The 23,086-nt window shown below is 37.6% G+C and overlaps 1 protein-coding gene across 2 annotated transcripts in view; it reads left to right on the top strand.

The window, feature by feature from the left end:
- Nucleotides 1-23,086, top strand: part of M1AP (meiosis 1 associated protein) — an 80,822-nt gene that overhangs the window by 2,502 nt on the left and 55,234 nt on the right. Inside the window, exons 1-2 of one of the 2 annotated variants that reach the window (XM_072767021.1) lie at nucleotides 3,426-3,467; nucleotides 3,663-3,953. In XM_072767021.1, the coding sequence (XP_072623122.1) occupies nucleotides 3,714-3,953 (240 nt within the window). In that variant the 5' untranslated portion in view covers nucleotides 3,426-3,467; nucleotides 3,663-3,713. Of the gene's footprint in view, nucleotides 1-3,425; nucleotides 3,468-3,662; nucleotides 3,954-23,086 lie in introns of those variants that run through there. The other variant, XM_025994471.2, reaches the window with a different exon arrangement.

Genomic DNA, 23,086 nt, shown 5'->3' with positions numbered 1-23,086 from the left:
GATGATTTTTTAATCTAAAAAATATTTTCTTTGGGGCACCTGGGTGGCTCATTTGGTTAAGTATCTGCCTTTGGCTCAGGTCATGATCCCAGGGTCCTGGGATAGAGCCTTGAATAGAGCTCCCTGCTCAGCAGGGAGTCTGCTTCTTCCTCTCCCTCTGCCCCTCCCTCCTCTCCCTCTGTCCCTCTCCCTGCTTGTGCTTTCTGTCTCTCAAATAAATAAAACCTTTAAAAGTAAATAAATAAAAAATATTTCCTTTTATGCTTATCCTAATGTTCTTTTTTGAAGTATTTTTATTATTAAATATGACATATATAGAGAACATTTCATAAAATATGAACATACAGGGATCCCTGGGTGGCGCAGCGGTTTGGCGCCTGCCTTTGGCCCAGGGCGCGATCCTGGAGGCCCGGGATCGAGTCCCACGTCGGGCTCCGGGTGCATGGAGCCTGCTTCTCCCTCTGCCTGTGTCTCTGCCTCTCTCTCTCTCTCTCTGTATGACTATCATAAATAAATAATAAAAAAAAAAATTAAAAAAATATGAACATACAGCTTGATAATTATAAAGTGAGCACCCAGGTAACCACAATAAAGATCAAGAAATAGAACATTGCCAATACCCAAAACCTCCTCTTCTGTCCCTTCTCATCATGATGCTCCCCTGCTTTTTAGAGAAAATCACTACCCTAATTTTATGATAGTCATTTTCTTGATTTTTAAAAATAGTTTAATCATTATGTACATAATATAACTATTTGTCCTTATTTTTAAAATCTGTGTAGGTGAAATTGTACTATATGTATCCTTTGTGTCTTGCTTATGTTTCTTAGAGTCATCCATGTTGTTGTATATAACTATTTCATTTTTATTGCTAAATGTATAAATATACCAGAATTTATCTACTCTAATGTTGATTGACATTTGTGTTTTTTGCAATTTACAGTGATTGTGAACAAGATTGGTATGAATAGTCTTTTGCTGGTATGATCTGACTTTGTTCATGTATCCTGGTGCATGTCATTATTCACAGCTTATATGATTATGGACAAAAATTCCAAAAGGATTTACATATAAATTATTATAATTAGTAAGAGAGTACAGTAAGCTTGTTAAATACAAAATCAGTATACAAAAATCAGTTTTATTTCTATGTATTAGCAACAAACTAAAAATGAAATTTAAAAAGATTTAATCTAAATTAACATTAAAAAATAAGATCTCTAAGTATAAAGTTTAACAAAAGATGAGCCCTTTTGGGGAAAATTATAAAACTGTAAATTCTTAAAAAAAAAAAAAAAAAAAACTGTAAATTCTTTTAGATTTTCCATGTATACAATCATATCATTTACAAACAATAACAGTTTTCTTTCTTCCACTGCAATGCATTATATTTATTTATCTTGCCTTAATGTTGCCTTCACCTCAGTGTTGAATAGAAGTGATGAGAACAGTCTTCTTGTCTTGGATGGAAAGTCTTGAACATCACCGTTAAGAATGATATTTGCTCTTAGGATGCCTGGGTGGCTCAGTCGGTTAAGCATATGACTCCTGACTTCTGCCCAGGTCACGATATCAGGGTTGTGAGATCAAGCCTTGACGTTGGTCTCTGCACTGGGTGTGGAGCCTGCTTAAGATTCTCAGGACACCCAGGTGGCTCAGCAGTTTAGAGCCTGCTTTCAGCCCAGAGTGTGATCCTGGACTCCCGGGATCAGGTCCCACATCGGGCTCCGTACACGGAGCCTGCTTCTTCCTCTGCCTATGTCTCTGCCTCTGTGTGTGTGTGTGTGTGTGTGTGTGTGTCTCATGAATAAATAAATTAAATCTTAAAAAAAAAATTATCTCTCCTTCTGCCCCTCCTCCCCTCTAAAAAAAGATATTTGTTCTAGATTTTTGTAAACATTTTTTATGAGATTATTTCTTTAAAATTTTTTTTAATTTACTTGAGAGAGAGCAAGAGCTAGAGAGAGTACAGAGGGAGATGGAAAAGCAGATTCCCGCTGAGCCAAGAGCCTGATGCAGGGCTTGATCCCAGGATCCTGAGATTATGACCTGAGCCAAAAGCAGACACTTAATCACCTGAGCCACCCAGGTACCCCAAGATTGTTTCTATTATCTATTCCTAGTTTAAGAGTCTATCATGCCTGAATGTTGAATTTTAGCAAAAGCTTCTGAATCTAATGAGATGATCATATCATTTTTCTCATTTAATCTTTTAATGCGATGAATTACAGTGACTGTCTAACTTTATATCACTGTTTTATTCTTGTGATAAACCCAACTTGGTCATGATGTATTACTTGTTTCATATATTGCTGTTTCCTACTCACTTATATTTTGTTCAGGATTTTTACATCTAGATTTGTGGATGAGATTGCCCCATAATTTTCTCTTATAATAAATATTCTTATCTGATTTTGGTATCATAGGTTATGTTAACCTAGTAAAACTAATAGAGCAGTAATTCCTTTTCTATTTTCTGAAAGACTTTATTTAGGATTGAAATTCTTGGTCTTTGAGAATTTGATGGAACTCATCAGTGGAATCATCCAGCCCTGTAGTTTACTTTGTGGGAAGATATTTGACTACTAATTAAATTTATTTAATAGCTACAGACTATTTTGGTTTTTTTAATTTTCTTTTTTTATCTAGTATTGGTTAGATATATTCTAGCGATTTGTCCACTATATCAAATTTATTGGCATAAAGTTGTTAGTTACAGCCTTCCACAATCCTTCCCATGTTTGAGCATTTATAAGGATCTACAGATGTTCTCATTCCTAATATCGGTTCTGTGTACTCATTTTTCTCATTTCTGAATCTGAGCCCTGAAATAAGTGTGAATAGCCAGAAAGAAAGAAAACATGGTATTAAAGACAGAGAAAACAGTACAGCAAACACACTGAAGTGAATGGTATATTTGGTTTTATTTCAGTGAAAAACTTGAGGTGGAGAATAGCCTCCAATAAGACTGAAGATCAAGTCATAAAGGGTCCTGAATAGGTCTTGTGGGAGAAAACTTGGTCATATTTTTATTTTTAAGAATTACTACGTACCAAATAAATACTGTGCTAAACACTCGTAGATAAAATTGACAAGTTCTCCAGCCTTGGGAAGCTCACAGTGTAGTAAGAGAGACAGTCATAGAAACAAATTATAAGGGATCCCTGGGTGGCGCAGCGGTTTGGTGCCTGCCATTGGCCCAGGGCGCAATCCCACGTCGGGCTCCCGGTGCATGGAGCCTGCTTCTCCCTCTGCCTATGTGTCTGCCTCTCTCTCTCTCTGTGTGTGTGTGACTATCATAAATAAATAAAAATTTAAAAAAAACAAATTATAAAATGTAGTAAAATAAATGCTGATAAATAAAGTTTATGAGGGCAGATAGCTTACTTTGAGACTGAAATTTGGCCTTTGTGTCTCTTTTTTAGTTCCACTCAGCATCTGTAAGCAGTCTCAGCCTTGCATTACAGGTAAACATCTAGATTCCTTGGGAGCTGTTAAGATGGGATAGCCTAGGAATTTGAGTTAGTACCCAGTCTGACTCCTTTCTGGACTTAGTGCTCTAGTCCTGTGTTCATCATTTAAACCAAGCATAATTTCGTTTTGTTTTTTTTTTTTTAATTTAGTTTTATGAAACCCAGTGATTTCTCTTTCCTTCCCTGTAGGTATAGAGAATATCCAGGTAGTGGCTTCAGTTCCACTTCTGGTCTGTTACCATGTATCATGGACGAAGTAGTGGTAAAGGACCCTCTAATCCCACGCAGCTTTACCAGCAACCTCCAAGGCTTCTCATTGTGCAAATTGCTCTACCTTCCTGGGCTGACATCTGCTCCAACCTCTGTGAGGCTCTGCAGAACTTTTTCTCTCTAGCCTGCAGCTTGATGGGCCCCAGCCGCATGTCCCTCTTCAGCTTATATGTGGTGCAAAATCAGCATGAGTGTATCCTTCCCTTTGTGGTGAGTGTATCTATATTTGATCATTTTATCCTGAAAGCAAATAATGAGGTTTCTGGAGCAGTGATCTCAATTATTATTAACTGTGTCCATTCCTACACCCACTACTCCACAGGCAACACAAAGAAAGCCAGATGTCATCCTGCACGTGAGGGGTTTATGTAGAGGCCGCTTATAGGCAACAGGCTTGAGCAATGGAGGGTTGATGAGGGCAGAAGGGCCCACAGCCTCCCCCTGGCAGAATACAGACAGGCCCATCAGACAACCCACCTCAGAATATCCATAAGCCCTAACTGACCAATGCGCTACTTAGAACCAGGCACAGTTACCAAAAAGGAAAATTCCATACGTCCCCATAACTCCTCACCTTCCTGCACTAAGTACAGCTCCACTCACTACCTCCTTGCAGATAGTCTCTCCTTTGCTGTCTTACCCACTGTTCCTTGCAGATGGATTCAGTAAACGTCTGTCTCCTTTGTTCTGCGTCACACCAGTTTCTCCTGGATCATTGCCCCACATTTGGGGTCCCTGATCCCATCAAGGGAGACACAACAATTTATACTGCAGAAGAGGAACTCTCAAATTATTAATCTGAGAGTATAAATAGGTCACATCTTGCCCCACTCCACCCCTGAGCTGGAGAGAAACCTTGGCTTTTACAATCCTTTGGAATGTAAGCAACTGACCCTTTCATCCCTCTTTGAAATGCAAATACAGGGAAACAATCTAAATGCCTTTAGAGGTCTCTGGCTAGTAAATTACCCTTTAATTTCCAAGGTTAATGTCCTTTAACGGAGGTTCCAGCTTTCTTTGCTCAGAAAGCCAAACTGTTAAGACAAATGAAAATATTTTCTCTACAGTTCCCCATATGACTCGAGTGAAAGAACCCCTGAGATTTCAGAAGGCAAATACTGGGCCAGGGGCAGTGCTTCTATAAAGCCTTCTCACAAATAGACAACTGTCTCTCCTCCTCCTCAAAGAAATGTAAATCTTCACTTTCTCCTCTATCTATATAAAGTTCAGAATTACAGGGATGGGAAAGATTTCAGAGGTTCTAGTGTATTCCTTTCTTTCCAGAAAAGGCCTAGTGGAAAATCAGGACTTTTATCCCTACCTGGTGGGAATAAGACCTCTTCCTCCTAGACTCTATGGGAACAACAGAGCCTGAACTCCCACCCACCTACCCAACATTAACAGGGTATCTCTGTCCCTCCCTACAGAGATGGTGTCTGAGGAGACAGAGTAGAGGCCATGTGGGAGCTGCAGTGAGGTGTGTGTCTCTCTCAATCAGATGGGAGCCCCCAAATGTGGAGCAAACTGATGGGGTGGAAGTGGGCATGGGGCAGGGGGTGGTGGTGGTGAAAGGTTTATCAGAGGCAGAACAAAGGAGATAGAAATTTATTGAATGTATCCATAAGAGAGGGCAGGGCAGGACAGCAAAGGAGAAACTGTCTGTAAGGAGGCAGTGAGTGGAACTATATTTAAAGCAGGGAGGTGAGGTATGGAGATGGACGTTTGAAATTTCCCTAGATATCTGTACCGAGTTGTAAGTAGCCTGTTGGCTAGTTAGGGCCTATAGGTGTTTTGAGGTGGATCTCTTGATAGAGCTGTCTGTATTCAGCCAGGAGCTTGGGGTCACTCTGGGCCCTTTTGCCTTGCTGTACATTCCATTGTTCAAATCTGTTGCCCAAAAGTGACCTCTACCTGAGGTACCTTTTTACCTCCAAGGCAGGGTGACATCAGTGAAGGCCTAGTGGAAAGCCAGGACTTCTTTTTTTTTTTTTTTTAATATTTATTTATTTATTTATTTATTTATTTATGATAGACATAGAGAGAGAGAGAGAGGCAGAGACACAGGAGGAGGGAGAAGCAGGCTCCATGCCAGGAGCCCGACACGGGACTCGATCCCGGGACTCCAGGATCTTGCCCTGGGCCAAAGGCAGGCGCTAAACCGCTGAGCCACCCAGGGATCCCCAAAAGCCAGGACTTCTATGCCCGTCTGACAGTAATGAAGCTTCCCTATCCTAGGGTGTCATGTAGAAAGCCTGAATTTCCACTCCCACTCAGAAGTAACAAGGCACTCTCTCTTCTGGACTATAATCAGAAGCCAGAGTCACACCTAACCTGCCAATAATTACATGGAAACCTCACTTTCCCTATTAACACAGTACCAGGGGAAGCCTGCTAAGGCAGAAGATTTAAACAAGACCCAGAGTCTTATAATACCCAAAATGTCCAGAATACAATAAAAAGTCACTTGTTATATCAAGAACCAGGAAAATCTGAACTTGAATGAGAAGACAAGGGACACCAACACTGAGATGATACAAATAATCAAATTATCTGAAAAAGACTTTGAAGCAACCATTATAAAAATGCTTCAACAAGCAATTATGAACATGCTTGGAACAAATGGAAAAACAGAAAGTCTCACCAAAGAAAAAGAACTGTAAAGAAGAACCAAATAGATGTTTTAGAACTAAAAAATACAATAACCGAAATTTTAAAAACAAAAATCTTCAAAGGATAGGCTCACCAGCAGAATGGAGAGGACAGAGAAAAGAATCAGAGAACATGAAGATAGAATAGAAATTACCCAATCTGAGTAACAGAAAGAAAATAGACTTTAAAAAATGAACAAAGCCACAGGGACTTGTGAGACTATAACAGAAGATCTAACCTTTGTGTCATCAAAGTTCAAGAGAAAAGGGGAAGAAGGATAGGGCTGAAAAAAATATTCAAAGAAATAACCACTGAAAATTTCCCAATTTTGGCAAAAGTTATAAACTCAAAGATTCAAGTGGCTAGTGAGCCCCAAACAGGATTAATGCAAAGAAATCTGCTCTGTGATACATCATATTCAGACTTCTAAAAACTAAAGACAGACGCGTGGGTGACTCAGTGATTGAGCTTCTGCCTTTGGCTCAGGGCCTGATCTTGGGCATTCTGGATGGACTCCCCGAGTACCACATTGGGCTCCCTGCAGGGAGCCTGCTTCTCCCTCTGCCTGTGTCTCTGCCTCTCCCTGTCTCTCATAAATAAATGAAATCTTTAAAAAAAATCTACAGCCTTACTGATATTAAATAAAAACAAATGAAAGAACAAAACAAAAAAACCAAAGGCAAACTCTTGAAAGCAGAGTACTGCCATCTTATCTATAAGGAAAAAGCAATCAAGCAACAATAGCTTTTTTTCACCAGAAATCATGGAAGCCAGAGGAAGTGTCACATGTTTTGCATTCTTCAAATGCTATGAGAAGGGCAGCCTGGGTGGCTTGGTGGTTTAGTGCTGCCTTCAGCCCAGGGTGTGATCCTGGAGACATGGGATTGAGTCCCACATCGGGCTCCTTACACGGAGCCTGCTTCTCCCTCTGCCTGTATCTGTGCCTCTCTCTCTCTGTGTATCTCTCATGAATAAATAAATAAAATCTTTTTTAAAAAAATACTAGGAGAAAAGAACTGTTAACCCAGATCTCTATCTAGTGAAAATATCCTTAAGGAATGAATCAGAAATAAAGATATTGTTAGATAAAGGAAAAGTAAGAGAATTTGTCATCAGCAAACCTTAACAGAATAGCTAAAGGAAGTCCTTGAAACAGAAAGGAAATTATAAAAGAAAGAAAGAATCTTGGAATATCCAGAAGGAAGAAAGAACAATGGAAAGAATAAAATATAAATAAATATAATAGACTTTCTATTCAGAGCAAAACTTGTAACATTATTTGATGTGGCTGTTAATGTACATAGAGGAAATATTTAAAATAATTGCATTAAAAACAGGGAGGGCAGCCTGGGTGGCTCAGCGGTTTAGCGCTGCCATCGGCCCAGGGTGTGATCCTGGAGACCCGAGATGGAGTCCCACGTCAGGATCCCTGCAGGGAACCTGCTTCTCCCTCTGCCTGTGTCTCTGCCTCCCTCTCTCTCTCTCTCTCTCTGTGTGTGTGTTTCTCATGAACGAATAAATAAATTCTTTAAAAATAAATAAATACAGAGAAAAGTAAACATTCTACATAAAAAATATATATAATGTAACACTTAGAGCAACCACTTAAAAATACCTCAACCACTATAGATAAAACATAATTCTAAAAAATTCTTCAAAAAATGTAAGTAACTGTCAGTAAGATAGGTAAAAGAAAACAGAAACAAAAACTGAAAGAGTAACAGAAAACAATAAGTAAATTGGGAGGCTAACATACCAATAATTAAATGAAAATTGTCTAAATACATCAGTTTAAAGAAATAGGATGGCAGAGTGGGGGAAAGCAACCCAGCTGTATCCTATCTATAAAAAAAACTAACTTCAAACACAATAGAAGTAGGTTGGAAAGTATAAGAATGGAAAAAGATGTACCCTGATACATTAACCAAAACAAAGCAGAAGTGGCTGTATTAATATACCAGATAAAGTAGACTTCAGAGGAAAGAATAGCAGATACAGAAAGGAATATTAAACAATGATAAAAGAGTCAAACCAAGAAGAAGACATACCAATCTTACATGTGTACACACTAAACAAAAGAGCTGCAAAGTATGTGAAGCAAAAACTGCTAGAACTGAAAGAAGAAATAGACAAATCCATAATTATAGTTGGAGACTTCACATGTCCTCTTGACAACTGGTAAAACAACTGGAAAGAAAATCTACAAGGGTATAGAAAAATATTAGCCAATAGGATCTAGTCAGCATTTATAGTATGTTCCATTCAGCAAGAGCAAGATACACAGTCTTTTCAAGCACTCACAACACTTATCAAAATAGACCATATCCTGGGCCATAAAAGAAACTTTAACAATTTGAAAAGAATTGTAAAAGAAACTTTAAGAGAAGAATTGTAAAAGAAACTTTAACAATTTGAAAGAATTGAAGTCATACAGTTTGTTCTCTGACCACAATAGATTCAAACTAGAAATCAGTAACAGAAATATAATCATAAAATCTCCAAACATTTGGAAACTGAACAACACATTTCTAGATAACTTACGGATCAAAGAAGAAATGGCAAGAGAAAATTTTCAAAATATATTTAATTACATGAACATTTAATACTTCACGTTCAAAATTTATGGAATCCTGCTAAAGCAGTGCTGAGAGGGACATATTTAGCGGTAAATGCTTACATTAGAAATGGAAAAGTTTCAAATCAGTAATATAAGATCCCACCTCAGGAAACTAGAAAAGGAGGAACAAAATAAACCCAGAGCAAGCTGAAGGTAGGAAATAATAAAGAGCGTAAATGAATGAAACTGAAAACAAAAAAAATTGGTGAAACAAAAAGCTGATTCTTTAATATGATCAGTAACATGGACAAACCACTAGCAAGATGTGAATCTTCAGGTGTGATAATATGGTATGAAACTCAATGCAAACATTGTAGGAAGGTCAGCTTCTTGGTTTTAAAATTGTGCTATAATTATATAAGATGTAACCACTGGAAGAAACTGACTGAAGAATGTACAGGACCTCTCTGTACAATTTTGCAACTTTCTGTGGATCTATATTTATTTCAAAATAAAAAGCTAAAGAAAAACAAAAGTGATTTTACACACTCACTAGAATGGCTACAATGAAAAAGGCACTACTGACAGGCAGTACCAAGTGTTGGTGACAATGAGAAGAAACTATAACCCCTATTCATTGCTAACAGGAAGGTAAAAAGATACAATTACTGTGGAAAATAGTTTTGTCAGATTCTTTTTTTTTTTTAATTAATTTATTTATTTATGAGAGAGAGAGAGAGAGAGGCAGAGACACAGGCAGAGGGAGAAGCAGGCTCCATGCTGGGAGCCTGACGCGGGACTCGATCCCGGGACTCCAGGATCGCGCCCTGGACCAAAGGCAGGCGCCAAACCGCTGAGCCACCCAGGGATCCCCCAGTTTTGTCAGATTCTTAAGTTAAACACACACCTTCCATGTAACCCAACAATTCAACTCCCAGTAATATAACCAAAAGAAATGAAAACACGTCCATACAAACACATTTACATGAATGTTCATGGGAGCATTATTCATAATAATTGCAAACTGGAAACAGTTAAAATTAACTGGTTTTGGTTTGTCTATTAACTGGTGAATGGATAAACAAAATGTTAATTCTCACTGTATATAATCCAGTGATTATATATACCCTACTAGTACACCGAGAACACAATGAAAATGATAGTGATGTTTACAGCCATGTGGCAGGTATGTTCCTCTGTTGTGCCATTTTCCTTGTGAATGTCTATCCCATAATCACATTTGGCTTTTTCTATCTTCTTTCAGGCAGTAGGGCTAGAGAAAAGTAGAGAATGATCTAGAAAGGCAAATGGAAGATATCCGGCATAGGAGGCTTTTTGAAAGATGAGCTCATGTACCAAAAGGTTAAATGATTTTTTTTTCCTCTTTCTCATGTGACAGTGTTATATGCCTCAGGCACTCCTCAGTACATTTAGTGCTAGGCAAATCCCATGATCCTTTAATCATTCCATTAGAGAAGGCAGACATTTCTAGACTAAAAACCACTAACTCAGGAAAATTTGCAAGCCAAAAATCCTTCCAAAAAAATAGTAAGTTCAACCTTGGTTAAAAGCTCAAGAAAATTACTTGGAACAATGTCATTACCTTATGTATAGAACAACCTGATCATTGTCTAAAGAAAGTGTTATCTTAAATCCACTGCCTCTAACCTAAATAAGTATCTAACATTTTCCATCTGCAAAGTTACCTCAAAATACAACGGTGAAAGATAGCAGGTGGGAAATCTTGCTCAAGATGAATACCTCAATATAGCTCTTCATATTTAATTTCTGAGTATTTAATTTCTGAGTGTAATCCTGAGCTTTTCGTAAGGAATAATGACAGAGGAATCATAATTAAAATATTAGAATTCCTTTTATATCCATTGTGGCCTTAATATAAATAAATCTGAACAAAATGATTAATCTCCTCTCAAAGCAAAATTTCAGAAGAATTCCCATACAGTGAATATCTTACTAATTATTTTACCTTTTCATGAGAACAAAGGAATTATTTAAATCATATATGACCTACAATGGAATTTTAGGACTAATAATAGTCTAATTTGGCTATGATGTTTACTTCCTCATCTTTAATAGCTGACATTCAAATGAAATTATTTAAAAGTGACAAATAATAGAGATATGTCACATTAAACAGTATAAAAGTAAACTCCAATAAAAATAATATAATAAACTATAATTGGGTGCTAAAGGAGAGGGAAGGGAAGAGTAAGAAAAGGAAATTTATAAATTTTGTCATTGTTTATAATGAAGATTTTTGTTATTCATTAAAGGGTAGTACTAAAGAAGTAACTTAAGGTAATTATATAAACATGTAGTTATAAACACTAAAAAAAATACAAACCTTTCTGATTATGACAGTAAAAGGTTGTATAGCGCAAAAAGTTATGCAGTATAGTGATTTTTCAAAAGCTATGAAAATAGTTCTACCTTCTGCTCAGATCGTGATTCTGGGTTCTGGGATGAGCCCCCTGTCAGGCTCCCTGCTCAGCAGGGAGTCTACTTCTTCCTCTCCCTCTGCCCCTCCCCCTGCTCCTGTGCTCCCTTGCTCCCTCTCTCAAGTAAATAAATAAAATCTTAAAAAAAAAAAAAAAAAAAAAACTATGAGGCGCACCTGGATGGCTCAGTCAGTTAAGCATTTGCCTTCAGCTCAGGTATCATCCTGGGACCCTGGGATTGAGCCCTGCATCAGGTTCCCTGCTTGTGGGGGGGGCCTCCTTCTCCCTCTCTCTCCTCCTGCCACTCACCCTACTTGTACTCTATCAAATAAATAAAATATTTTTTTAAAAAGCATGAAAATAGGGCACCCTGGGTGGCTTGGCGGTTTGGCGCTGCCTTCGGCCTGGGATCTGGAGACCTGGGTTCGAGACCCATGTTGGGCTCCCTGCATGGAGCCTGCTTCTCCCTCTGCTTGTGTCTCTGCCTCTCTCTCTCTCCCTCTCTGTGTCTCTCATGAATAAATAAATAAAATCTTTAAAAAAAAACATGAAAATAGAGTATATGTTAATATAAAAAGAAATATATGTCATATCAATAAACATAAGTGTGCTAAATTTACCTATTAAAAACTCTGCTGTATTCAAAAGATACAGCTGCAAAAAGTTATTCAGAAAGGTTGACAATAAAAGAAAGGGCAAAAGCATACTAGGCAAATGAACACTCCACCCAGAAGAGCATGATCTTTTTATCAGATAAGTCTGAATTTGGAGCAAAAAGCACTAAATGTTACTAAGAATGTCACTTTAATACTAGGCACAAAGCAGAGAAGAGTAGAGAATATGGACGCATATGGATGATATTCAGCACAGAAGGTTTACTGGAGGGAGAGCCTATAGAAAATATGTCAGTTTTGAGTGCCTGTGTACCAAATAACATACATCAACATTTTTTTAAAGATTTTTATTTATTGATTCATGAGAGACACAGAGGCAGAGACATAGGCAATGGAAGGAGAAGCAGGCTCCATGCATGAGCTCGATGCGGGACTCAATCCCGGAACTCCAGGATCACATACTGAGCTGAAGTTAGATGCTCAACTACTGAGCCACCCAGGTGTCCCAGCATCAACATTTTTAAGTCAAATGTGATCGTATATGTATGTGTGAAATCTCTACCCTCCTTAAGTGTTCATGGAATATTCACAAAAGTCAGCCATCTATTAAGCCACAGATAAACCCAAAACTTTAATGAATTCTAAAAGTACAGGTAGTTTATTATGTATTTTCTGAACACACTGCAATAAAACTAGAAATAAATGACAAAACCAGAGAACAAAAAGTATCTACCTAATGGAAATTTTTAAATGTTAAATAAATTTGCAGTCCAAGAGGAAATCCAAGCTAAAATTGCAATATGTATAGAAAATAATAATAAAATACTACATATCAGAACCTGTGGGTTATAAAAAAGACAATGCTATTGCTTCTTGGTCTTTTGGCTAAGATCAAGTGTAATAAAAAAGACAATACTAAAAGGAAAATTCATTTCTTTAAACTATATTAATGTATTTTATATTAGTAAACAAGAAAAACTAAAAATAAATGAAGCATGCAACTTAAGAACAAAAGACAAACCTAAGGTAAGCTGAAGGAAGGAAATAATAAAGATAAAAACAAAAAGTAATATGAAAATTAAAAATGGTGGAACAAATTAATAAATGCAAGTTTCTTCCTTGCAGGGAAAGTAGGAGATAGATAAACTGCTAGTAAACTTAGTTTGAGGAAAAGGGCAGAGGGAGAAAGTGCCTATACACAAATAAGAGAAGGGGAAAATAACCACAGATACACTTGGGTGAAATGCATAATTATTCCTGAAAATTTAATTACCAAAATTAAATCCAGAAGTGATAGAAAAATCTAAACTCACTATTTCCCACAAAACAAAGTTGTCAAAGAGCTACCTTCCCCCCAAATAAATTACTGAGACCAAGTGATTTTACAGGAGAATAATACTAAATTTATAAAGAACAGATCATTACTATGTTTTTTAACTGTTTCATACCACAGGGAAAAAAACTCCTTTTTATGAAGATAACACAATATTGATACTAAAACCCAACAAATATTATACAAAAAAAGAAAAACTACAGCAACCTCACTTATGAATATCTATTCAAAATCCCAAATAAAATACTGGCAATACAATCCAGCTTATATATTTTTTTAAAAGATTATTTATTTGAGAGGGAGAGCAGGGGCAAGGAAGTGGATGGAGAAGAGAATCTCAAAGCAGACTCGCTGCTGAGTGCAGAGCCCAACAGAAGGATCCATCCCACTACCCTGAGATCATGATCTTAGCTGAAATCAAGACTCTTAAATCAGAGGCTTAACTGAGCCACCAAGGTGCCCCAAGCTTATATTTAAAAAGATCATATGCCAGGAATTTTTTAAATGGTGCAGTAATAAAGTTTACTGTATTAATACATCTAAGAAAAATACATGATCATGTTTCATCTCCATAAATACTTAAAAAAAGCATTTAATAAAATGCAACATCCAGTCTTATTTTTAAAAAACAGTAAAATAGGGATCTCTGGGTGGCGCAGCGGGGATCTCTGGGTGGCGCAGCGGTTTGGCGCCTGCCTTTGGCCCAGGGCGCGATCCTGGAGACCCGGGATCGAATCCCACGTCAGGCTCCCGGTGCATGGAGCCTGCTTCTCCCTCTGCCTGTGTCTCTGCCTCTCTCTCTCTCTCTCTCTCTCTCTCTCTCTCTCTCTGTGACTATCATAAATAAATAAAAATTAAAAAAAATTTAAAAAAAATAATAAAATAAATAAATAAAAAACAGTAAAATAGGTATGGGTAACTATGCCTAAGCACAATATATGTTTATGACAGCTCAAGAATCAAAACATACTTCATGAAAAGACACTAAATATGTTCCTGTGTTATCACTATTATTTAAAAATATTCTGGAGATTTTCACTGCTGCATTTACATAAGGGAAATACATTAGAATATAAAACTAGGAAAGGAGGAGATAAAATTATTGTTATCTGCAGCTTAATGATGTCCAAGAGAATAAAACTAGAAAATTATTTCAAACAGTGAAAGAACTCATTCTGGTACAAGAACTAATACAGATACTAATACCCTTCATATATCCCAAACAAGAAGTTAGAAGTTAAAGTGGCAGAAAAGATCACATACAATAACCAAAATTATCAGATAAATACTTAGGATTGATATTAGTAATATATGTGTAAGAGTTACATAAATTAAAATCCTATTGAGAAACATTAAAGAAGATTTGCACAAATTAAAAGTCATTAGTTTTAGGGAAGATTCAGGCCAGAAAGATATCCATTATCTCTAAATTAATCTATAAATATAATGGGATTCCCAATAAAATTTCCAACAGGAAAACTGGATATCCGGATAACAAAGTTCAAATTAGAAGCAAAACCCAAAACAAAACAAGCAAAAAATAGCTAGGAACTATTGTTCTCAAATACTAAACATATTCAAAGTGTGATACTGGAGATTGAAAAGATATGACAATAGAGGGCAGCCCGGGTAGCTTAGCGGTTCAGTGCCGCTTTCAGCCCAGGGTGTGATCTTGAAGACCTGGGATCAAGTCCCACGTCAGGCTCCCTGCATGGAGCTGCTTCTCCCTCTGCCTGTGTCTCTGCCCCTGTGTGTGTGTGTGTGTGTGTGTGTGTGTGTGTGTGTGTGTGTGTGTTCTCATGAGTAAATAAATAAAATCTTTAAAAAAATAAACAAGGAACGTTTACACAGTGAGTTTTAACATATTTTAACATGTTAAACTATGATAATAAAGCAACTATAATATATGAGAACTTTTTATGGTACCTTAGGGCTGAGAGAGTAATCTCAAGGAAAAACAAACTTGAAAAGTAGACTCCTTTCCCAAGGTTGGAGTTCAGGACCAGTTGGAGAAAGTACAGTTACAGCTCACTGGATGCAGAGAAGTTCACTGGTTTTCCCAAGCCAGAGATGGAAAGCAGGATGCACTCTTCCAGGTGAAAGTGAGCTATAATCAGTGACTGGTGCATAAGTGTGTAGAGTGGAAATACCAATGTGGACAGGATGCTTGGAGCATACAGGGTCCATGTGGAAAGAGCAGCATCATTGGGAGGGCCACAAGAGACAAACCTCTGAGGTGAGCAGAGGAAGTGAGGCATTAGTGCAGGAAGGAGGCCTGAAGTTTGCAGTGTCTATGCCAAGATGATTGCTGAAAGGTGATCACCAAGTCAGGGCTCAGAGGTTGCCAGGGTCTTAGCTTAGGCTGCTGTAATAAAATACTATAGACTAGATGGCCTAAACAGTACACATTTATCTTCTCAAAGTCTGGGAGACTATAAGTTCAAAATCAAGGTGTGAGCATGGCCAGGTTCTGGTGAGAGCCCTCTTCTGGCTTACAGACAGTAGATTTCTTGCTGTGTGCTGAGATGGCCTTTCTCGGTACAAGCATGTGAAGAGAGAGAGCAGGCTCTGGTGTCCTTCCTCTTCTTAGAAGGTCACTAATCCCATCATGGAGACTATCCTCATGACCTCATCTAAATCTAATTACCTCTCAAAGGCCTCACATAAATGCTACCACATTAGGAGATAGGGCTTAAGTATATGAATTTTAAGGGAACATAAACATTCAGTCTGTAACATCAAGGGCCTGCTAGTTTGGGGTACTCTCTGTTAGTGTGGAGCACTATCAGATGTTCTCACACCTCATTGCTTTCAGCAGAAAAGCACGTTCCTCCTGCAGTGTTCCTCCAGTGCTCTCTACTCAAATACTTAACATCATGGCCCATGTAAAGGAGAAATGTTTAAAGGGATTTTGTCCATTATTGCAGAGATATATTGAAGGGTGACTTGGATCTAAGAGGCAATAAATTGATAATTTGGTCACAGAACATGGGGGAAAATATCAGAGTAAGAAAGGTTTTCTAACTATAACACAAAACCCAAAATTCAAAAAATAAAAGATTAATAAATTCAGTTGTATAAAAATAGAAAATATGTGCTTGGCAAAAGAAAAATACTATATAATCAATAAGGTAAAGACCAATAATCTAATAGGAAGTGAGAAATGATATACATAGATCTCAGAAAAAGTATAAATGAACCTTTAACATATCAAAATATGTTCAATTTCACTTATAAAAGAAATGAAAAAAAAAAACTTAAAACTACATTGAGATGCTATTATTTTTCACCTGTATGATTGCCAAAGATTTTTTTTTAAGTCTAATACAGTTCATGAGGTTTTAAAGAAACAGGCACACTTACATGCCATCTATGAGTATATAAATTAACATAATTTCTATGGTGGGCAATTGGGTGACAGTATCACAATTTACATACCCTTTGATCCAGCAAGTCTGCTTTTAGGAACTTATCCTATAGCTATATTTTCATTGTGGAAAGATGACTTAAATATTATCATTTCAGCACTGTTTGCAGTAGAAAACATTGGAAGCAATCTAATGTTAATCAACAGGGAATTGGTAAATAAAATTATGTTCTGTCCATTAATGGAATACTCTGTCACTATAAAAATTAAGACACTTTTTATTTATTAAATGAAAGGATTGCCCAAGTACACTATGCAATAAAATCAACAGACAAAAGAGTATCATAGTATCTTTTATTTGGGTAAGATGAAAAAATTATCTTTTATATTTTCTTTCATGTAAAGAAAAAATCTCTGGGAAGTTACCCAACAAGCTACCAATATTGATTGCTTCCAGGAAACCACTAGTTAGTTGCAGGATGAATGGAAATGTGATTTTTTTTTCCTTTTTCTTTTTTAAGATTTTATTTATTTATTCATTAGAGACACAGAGACAGGCAGAGACATAGGCAGAGGGAGAATCAGGATCCCTGCAGGGAGCCTGATGTGGGGTCCCAGGACACCAAGATCACAACTTGAGCCAAAGGTGGATGCTCAACCACTACGCCATCCAGGTGCCCCTGATTTTTTTCCACATACAATTTTATAACCTTTAAATTTTGAATCATGTGCATGTATTATATATTGAAAATAATAAAAATAAAATACTGAAAAAAAGTTTGTGGTGATAAAATGCAATCTGTATATGGAGATTCTATGTAGATTTTTAATTTTTGTTCTTACTGATAAAAATATTTTTGAAAAGCAGTGACCTAAACTATGTTCTAATTTTTTCATCTGGTTTCCAATAAGATACCAATCTGAGTTGTCCTACTAAACTGCCTAGAGCAAGGAGAACACACTGGTACTAGATCTAGGTAGAGAACATCCTCTAGGCGTATTTGTACTAGGAGTCTACACAAAAAGCTGAAAGAAATGCAGTGAGAGTCCATCAGTCCTTACCTATTCATCCCAACTTCCACCTCTCTGTGCAGAGTCCATCTAACTGAATCAGGGTCTCCACTCTATATCTTGAAACCCATCCCAAGATATCTAAGACAGAGAACTTGTGTTTGTGGTGTAATGGATAGGAACTCCAAACAATGTTGTAGGCAACTTCAGTATCTGATTCACTGGGCAGTATTTCAACTCAGCAACTTCCTAAAGCACATTTGAATCTTCCACATTGGAAATCCCAAACTTTCCATCCAGGGAAGGAGGAGGAAAAGTTACGACATTTGACTGCTCAGATTGCACATTACAGATAATGGCACAACTCCAGCTGAGAGACACCAAGCCTCATATTCCTACCACCCATTTTCTCCCTCTTTATCTAACAGCTTCCTATAGGTTCCTGACCCCATCTTTTGGATTTGGAACTCAAGTCTGAACTACTTACACTATTACTGTATGAAATGTTGCCTAGGCAATTAATGAGGGAAAAAGCTAGGAATATAAGATTTTCTGTAGCATTCATCAGTCATCAACCTTTGATATATGGAAATTGTTTTCCGGCCAAGCTATGTGAGCTTTTCACATTCTAGGCAATTAATGTTTCTGCAAAGTCTGCATTTTAACATCACTTCCAAAATCAAAGTGAATACCTGACAGATCAGATTCCATTTTCAAGGGATATAACACATAGTTATGTTTTAGCCTACTTTCTGTTTAACTTGTTTCTGCATGATGTAATCTTTTAGTTCAATTGGGCACATGGCCTCTTGCTATAAGAGGTTATCAACCAGAAGTGTTCTCAAGCAATAAGTCACCTTATTATTTGATAAATGTAAGAAAGAACCAGCTTAATTTCCAATATTTCCAAAACTATTGAATTTGGCAGAATTTTCCAGTACTCAAATAGGCAGTATTTTCAAACCTTGTTAGATCATTTCCTAAAGGTTATTGTAATCTCCTGGCAGAGACATCAGCAGGTCATCCTATTTTTATTTTAATTAGAGGAGATAAGCTTTTTGTTTCAGTTTTCATAATAGAAATGCATTTTCTGATTTTAAAAATTATGGTTTCATTTTAGAAAACTTAAATGCAGAATAGTCTTTTGGGGCACCTGGATGACTCAGTCAGTTAGGCATCTGCCTTTGCCTCTGGTCATGGTCTCAGGGTTCTGGGATTGAGCCCCATGTCTAGCTCACTGCTCAGCAGGAAGTCTGTTTCTCCTTTTCCCTCTGCCCCTCCCCCTGCTCGCTCTCTCTCTCTCAAATAAATAAAATCTTAAAAAAAAAGAACGAAAAAGAAAGAAAAGTCTTTAGGTTATTGCAAAGTTGACTCTTGGAAACACACTTTTACTGTTGGTTTCTCCCAAAACAGTACCAAAAAGAAAGTTGAGGAATTTTTTTTAATAACATTGAATCAGTTAAGATTAGTTTCGGCTATGAGTAATAGAAACCCCAAAATAAAAGTAGCTTAAATAAGATATAAGTTTATTTCTCTCTCAAGTAATTTTAGGCAATCAAGGCCTAGTGTGACAACTCCATAATTAATAAGGAACCATGCTTCTCCTGGCTTGTTCTCTACCATCTTACTACCATCTGCAACACAGCTACTATCTTATAGGCCAAGTTGACCATTCTTATACTTGTGTTCCAGGAAGCAAGAAAGAGGAAAAGGAGAGCAAAGGGAAGAGGAATAGTAAAGATTAGAGCAGAAATAAATGATATAGAAACTAGGAAAACAATAAAACCGATCCAGGAGCTAGTTCCCTGAGAAAATAAAATTGAGAAAACCCTAGCCAAACTTAATCAAAAAGAAAAGAAAAAGGAGGGATCCCTGGGTGACGCAGCGGTTTGGCACCCGCCTTTGGCCCAGGGCACGATCCTGGACACCCGGGATCGAATCCCACGTCAGGCTCCCGGTGCATGGAGCCTGTTTCTCCCTCTGCCTATGTCTCTGCCTCTCTCTCTCTCTCTGTGTGACTATCATAAATAAATAAAAATTTTAAAAAAAATTAAAAGAAAAGATCCAAATAAAATCACAAATGAGAGAGGAAAAATAACCAATACCAAAGAAATATAAACAATTATAAGAGAATATTATGAAAAATTGTGTGCCAGAAAATCGGATAACCTGGCAGAAATGGATAAATTCCCAGACACATATCAACTACCAAAACTGAAACAGGGAGAAATAGAAAACTTGAACAGATCAATAACCAGCAAATAAATGGAAACAGTAACCAAAAATCTCCAAACAAAAGTCCAGGGCCAGATGGCTTCCTAGGGGAATTCTACCAAACATTTAAAGATGAGTTAATACCTATTCTTCTCAAACTATTCCAAAAAATAAAAATGGAAGGAAAACTTCCAAATTCATCCTATGAGGCCAGCATTATTCTGATACCAAAACCAGGCAAAGATTCAAAAATATAACTGCAGATCAATATATCTGATGAACATGGATGCAAAAATTTTTGATCAAATACTAGCAAATAGAATTCAACTATTCGTTGAAATAATCATTCACCACAATCAAGTGAGATTTATTCCTGGCCTGCAGGGGTGGTTCAATATTCACAAATCAATCTGTGTGACACACTATGTTAAAAAAGGAAAGGCTAAGAACCATATGATCCTTTCAGTAGATGCAGAAAAGGCATTTGACAAAGCACAACATCCATTCATGATTAAAAAAAAAAGTAGGGTTAGAGGGAACAAACCTCAATATAATAAAGGCCATATATGAAAAACCTACAGCTAGTATCTTCAATGGGGAAAAACTGAGATCTGTTCCCTTATGGTCAGGAACAAGACAGGGATGTTCACTCTTACTGCTGGTATTTAACATGGTACTGGAAGTCCTAGCCTCAGCAATCAGATAACAGAAAGAAAAGGCATCCAAATTGACAAGAAAGAAGTCAAGCTCTCATTATTTGCAGATAACAGGATACTCTGCAGAAAATCCAAGATTCCACCAAAAAACTGCTGGAACTGATACACAAATTCAGTAAAGTCTCAGGATACAAAATCAACATACAGATTGCATTTCTATACACCAATAATGAAACAGCAAAAAGAGAAATCAAGGAATCGATCCCATTTACAATTGCACCAAAACCTGTAAGATACCTAAGAATAACCTAACCAAAGAGGTAAAAAATCTGTACTCTGAAAACTTTAGAACACTGAAGAAAGTAATTGAAGATGACACAAAGAAATGGAATGATATTCCATGCTCATGGATTGGAAGAACAAAAAAAAATTTTTTTAAGATTTTACTTATTAGAGAGAGCATAAGTGAGATGAAGGGCAGAGGAAGAAGCAGACTTTGCTGAGCGGAGTCCAATGTGGGGCCCAATCCCAGGACTCCAGGATCATGACCTGAGCCAAAAGCAGATGCTTAACAGACTGAATCACTCAGGCACCCTAAGAGAACAAATATTGTTAAAATTATATTGGGGGATCCCTGGGTGGCGCAGCGGTTTGGCGCCTGCCTTTGGCCCAGGGCGCGATCCTGGAGACCCGGGATCGAATCCCACGTCAGGCTCCCGTTGCATGGAGCCTGCTTCTCCCTCTGCCTATGTCTCTGCCTTGTCTCTGCCTCTCTCTCTCTCTGTATGACTATCATAAATAAGTAATAAAAAATAGTTTTAAAAAAATTATATTGGGATGCCTGGGTGACTCAGTGATTGAGCGTCTACCTTTGGTTCAGGGTATGATCATGGAGTCCAGGATCGAGTCCCACATTGGGCTCCTTGCAGGGAGCCTAATTCTCCCTCTATGTCTCTCTCTCTCTCTCTCTCTCTCTCTCTCATGAATAAATAAAATATTTTTAAAAATAATAAAAATTTGGGCAGCCCCAGTGGCTCAGCGGTTTAGGGCTGCCTGCAGCCCCGGGTGTGATCCTGGAGACCCTGGATCGAGTCCCACATCAGGCTCCCTGCGTGAAGCCTGCTTCTCCCTCTGCCTGTGTCTCTGCCTCTCTCTCTCTCCTCTCTGTGTATACTCATGAATAAATAAATAAAATCTTAAAAAAATAATAATAATAATTTTAAAAATATCTATATTACCCAAAGCAATCTACACATTTAATGCAATCCCTTACCAAATACCACCAGCATTTTTCACAGAGCTAGAACAAACCATCTTTAAATTTGTATGGAACCACAAAAGACGCTAAATAGCCAAAGCAATCTTGAAAAGCAAATTTGGAGGTATCACAATTCTGGACTTCAAGTTACATTAGAAAGCTATAGTGATTAAGACAGTATGGTACTGGCACAGAAACAGACACATAGATCAATGGAACAGAATGGAAAACCCAGAAATGAACTCAGAAATATATGGGCAATTAATCTTCAACAAAGCAGGAAAGAATATCCAATGGAAAAAGTCTCTTCAACAAATAGTTTTGGGAAAACTAGACAGCAACATGCAAAAGAATGAAACCGGACTACTTTCTTATACCATACACAAAAATAAATTCAAAATGAATGAAAGACCTAAATGTGAGACTAGAATCCATCAAAATCCTAGAGGAGGTGGGATGCCTGGGTGGCTCAGTAGTTGAGCAACTGCCTTTGGCTCAGGGCATGTGGTCCTGAGATTGAGTCCTATGTCAGGCTCCCTACAGGGAGCCTGCTTCTCCTCTGCTTATATCTCTGCCTCTGTCTGTATGTGAATAAATAAATAAAACCTTTTTTTAAAAAATGGGCAGGGGGATCCTTGGGTGGCTCAGCGGTTTAGCGCCTGCCTTTGGCCCAGGGCGCGATCATGGAGTCCCAGGATGAGTCCCGCGTCGGGCTCCCCGCATGGAGCCTGCTTCTCCCTCTGCCTCTCTCTCTCTCTCTCTCTCTCCCTCTTTCTCGCTCTCTCATGAATAAATAAATAAATCTTTAAAAAATATATTTAAAAATAAAATAAAAAATAAATAAAAAATGGGCAGAAGATATGAATAGACATTTTTCCAAAGAAGACATACAGATAATAACAGACACATGAACATCATTCATCATCAGAGAAATACAAATCAAAATTACAATGAGATATCACCTCACACCAGTCAGAATGGGTAAAATTAACACAAGAAATGACAGGTTTTGGGGATCCCTGGGTGGCGCAGCAGTTTAGCGCCTGCCTTTGGCCCAGGGCGCGATCCTGGAGACCCGGGATCAAGTCCCACGTCGGGCTCCCGGTGCATGGAGCCTGCTTCTCCCTCTGCCTGTGTCTCTGCCTCTCTCTCTCTCTCACTGTGTGCCTATCATAAATAAATTTTTAAAATTAAAAAAAAAAAAGAAATGACAGGTTTTGGTGAG

The sequence above is a fragment of the Vulpes vulpes genome, chromosome 8 (genome assembly GCF_048418805.1).
Source record: "Vulpes vulpes isolate BD-2025 chromosome 8, VulVul3, whole genome shotgun sequence".
NCBI lineage: Eukaryota > Metazoa > Chordata > Mammalia > Carnivora > Canidae > Vulpes > Vulpes vulpes.
Note: the sequence above shows the minus strand (reverse complement) of the source record. Positions and strands in the feature narration are given on the sequence as shown.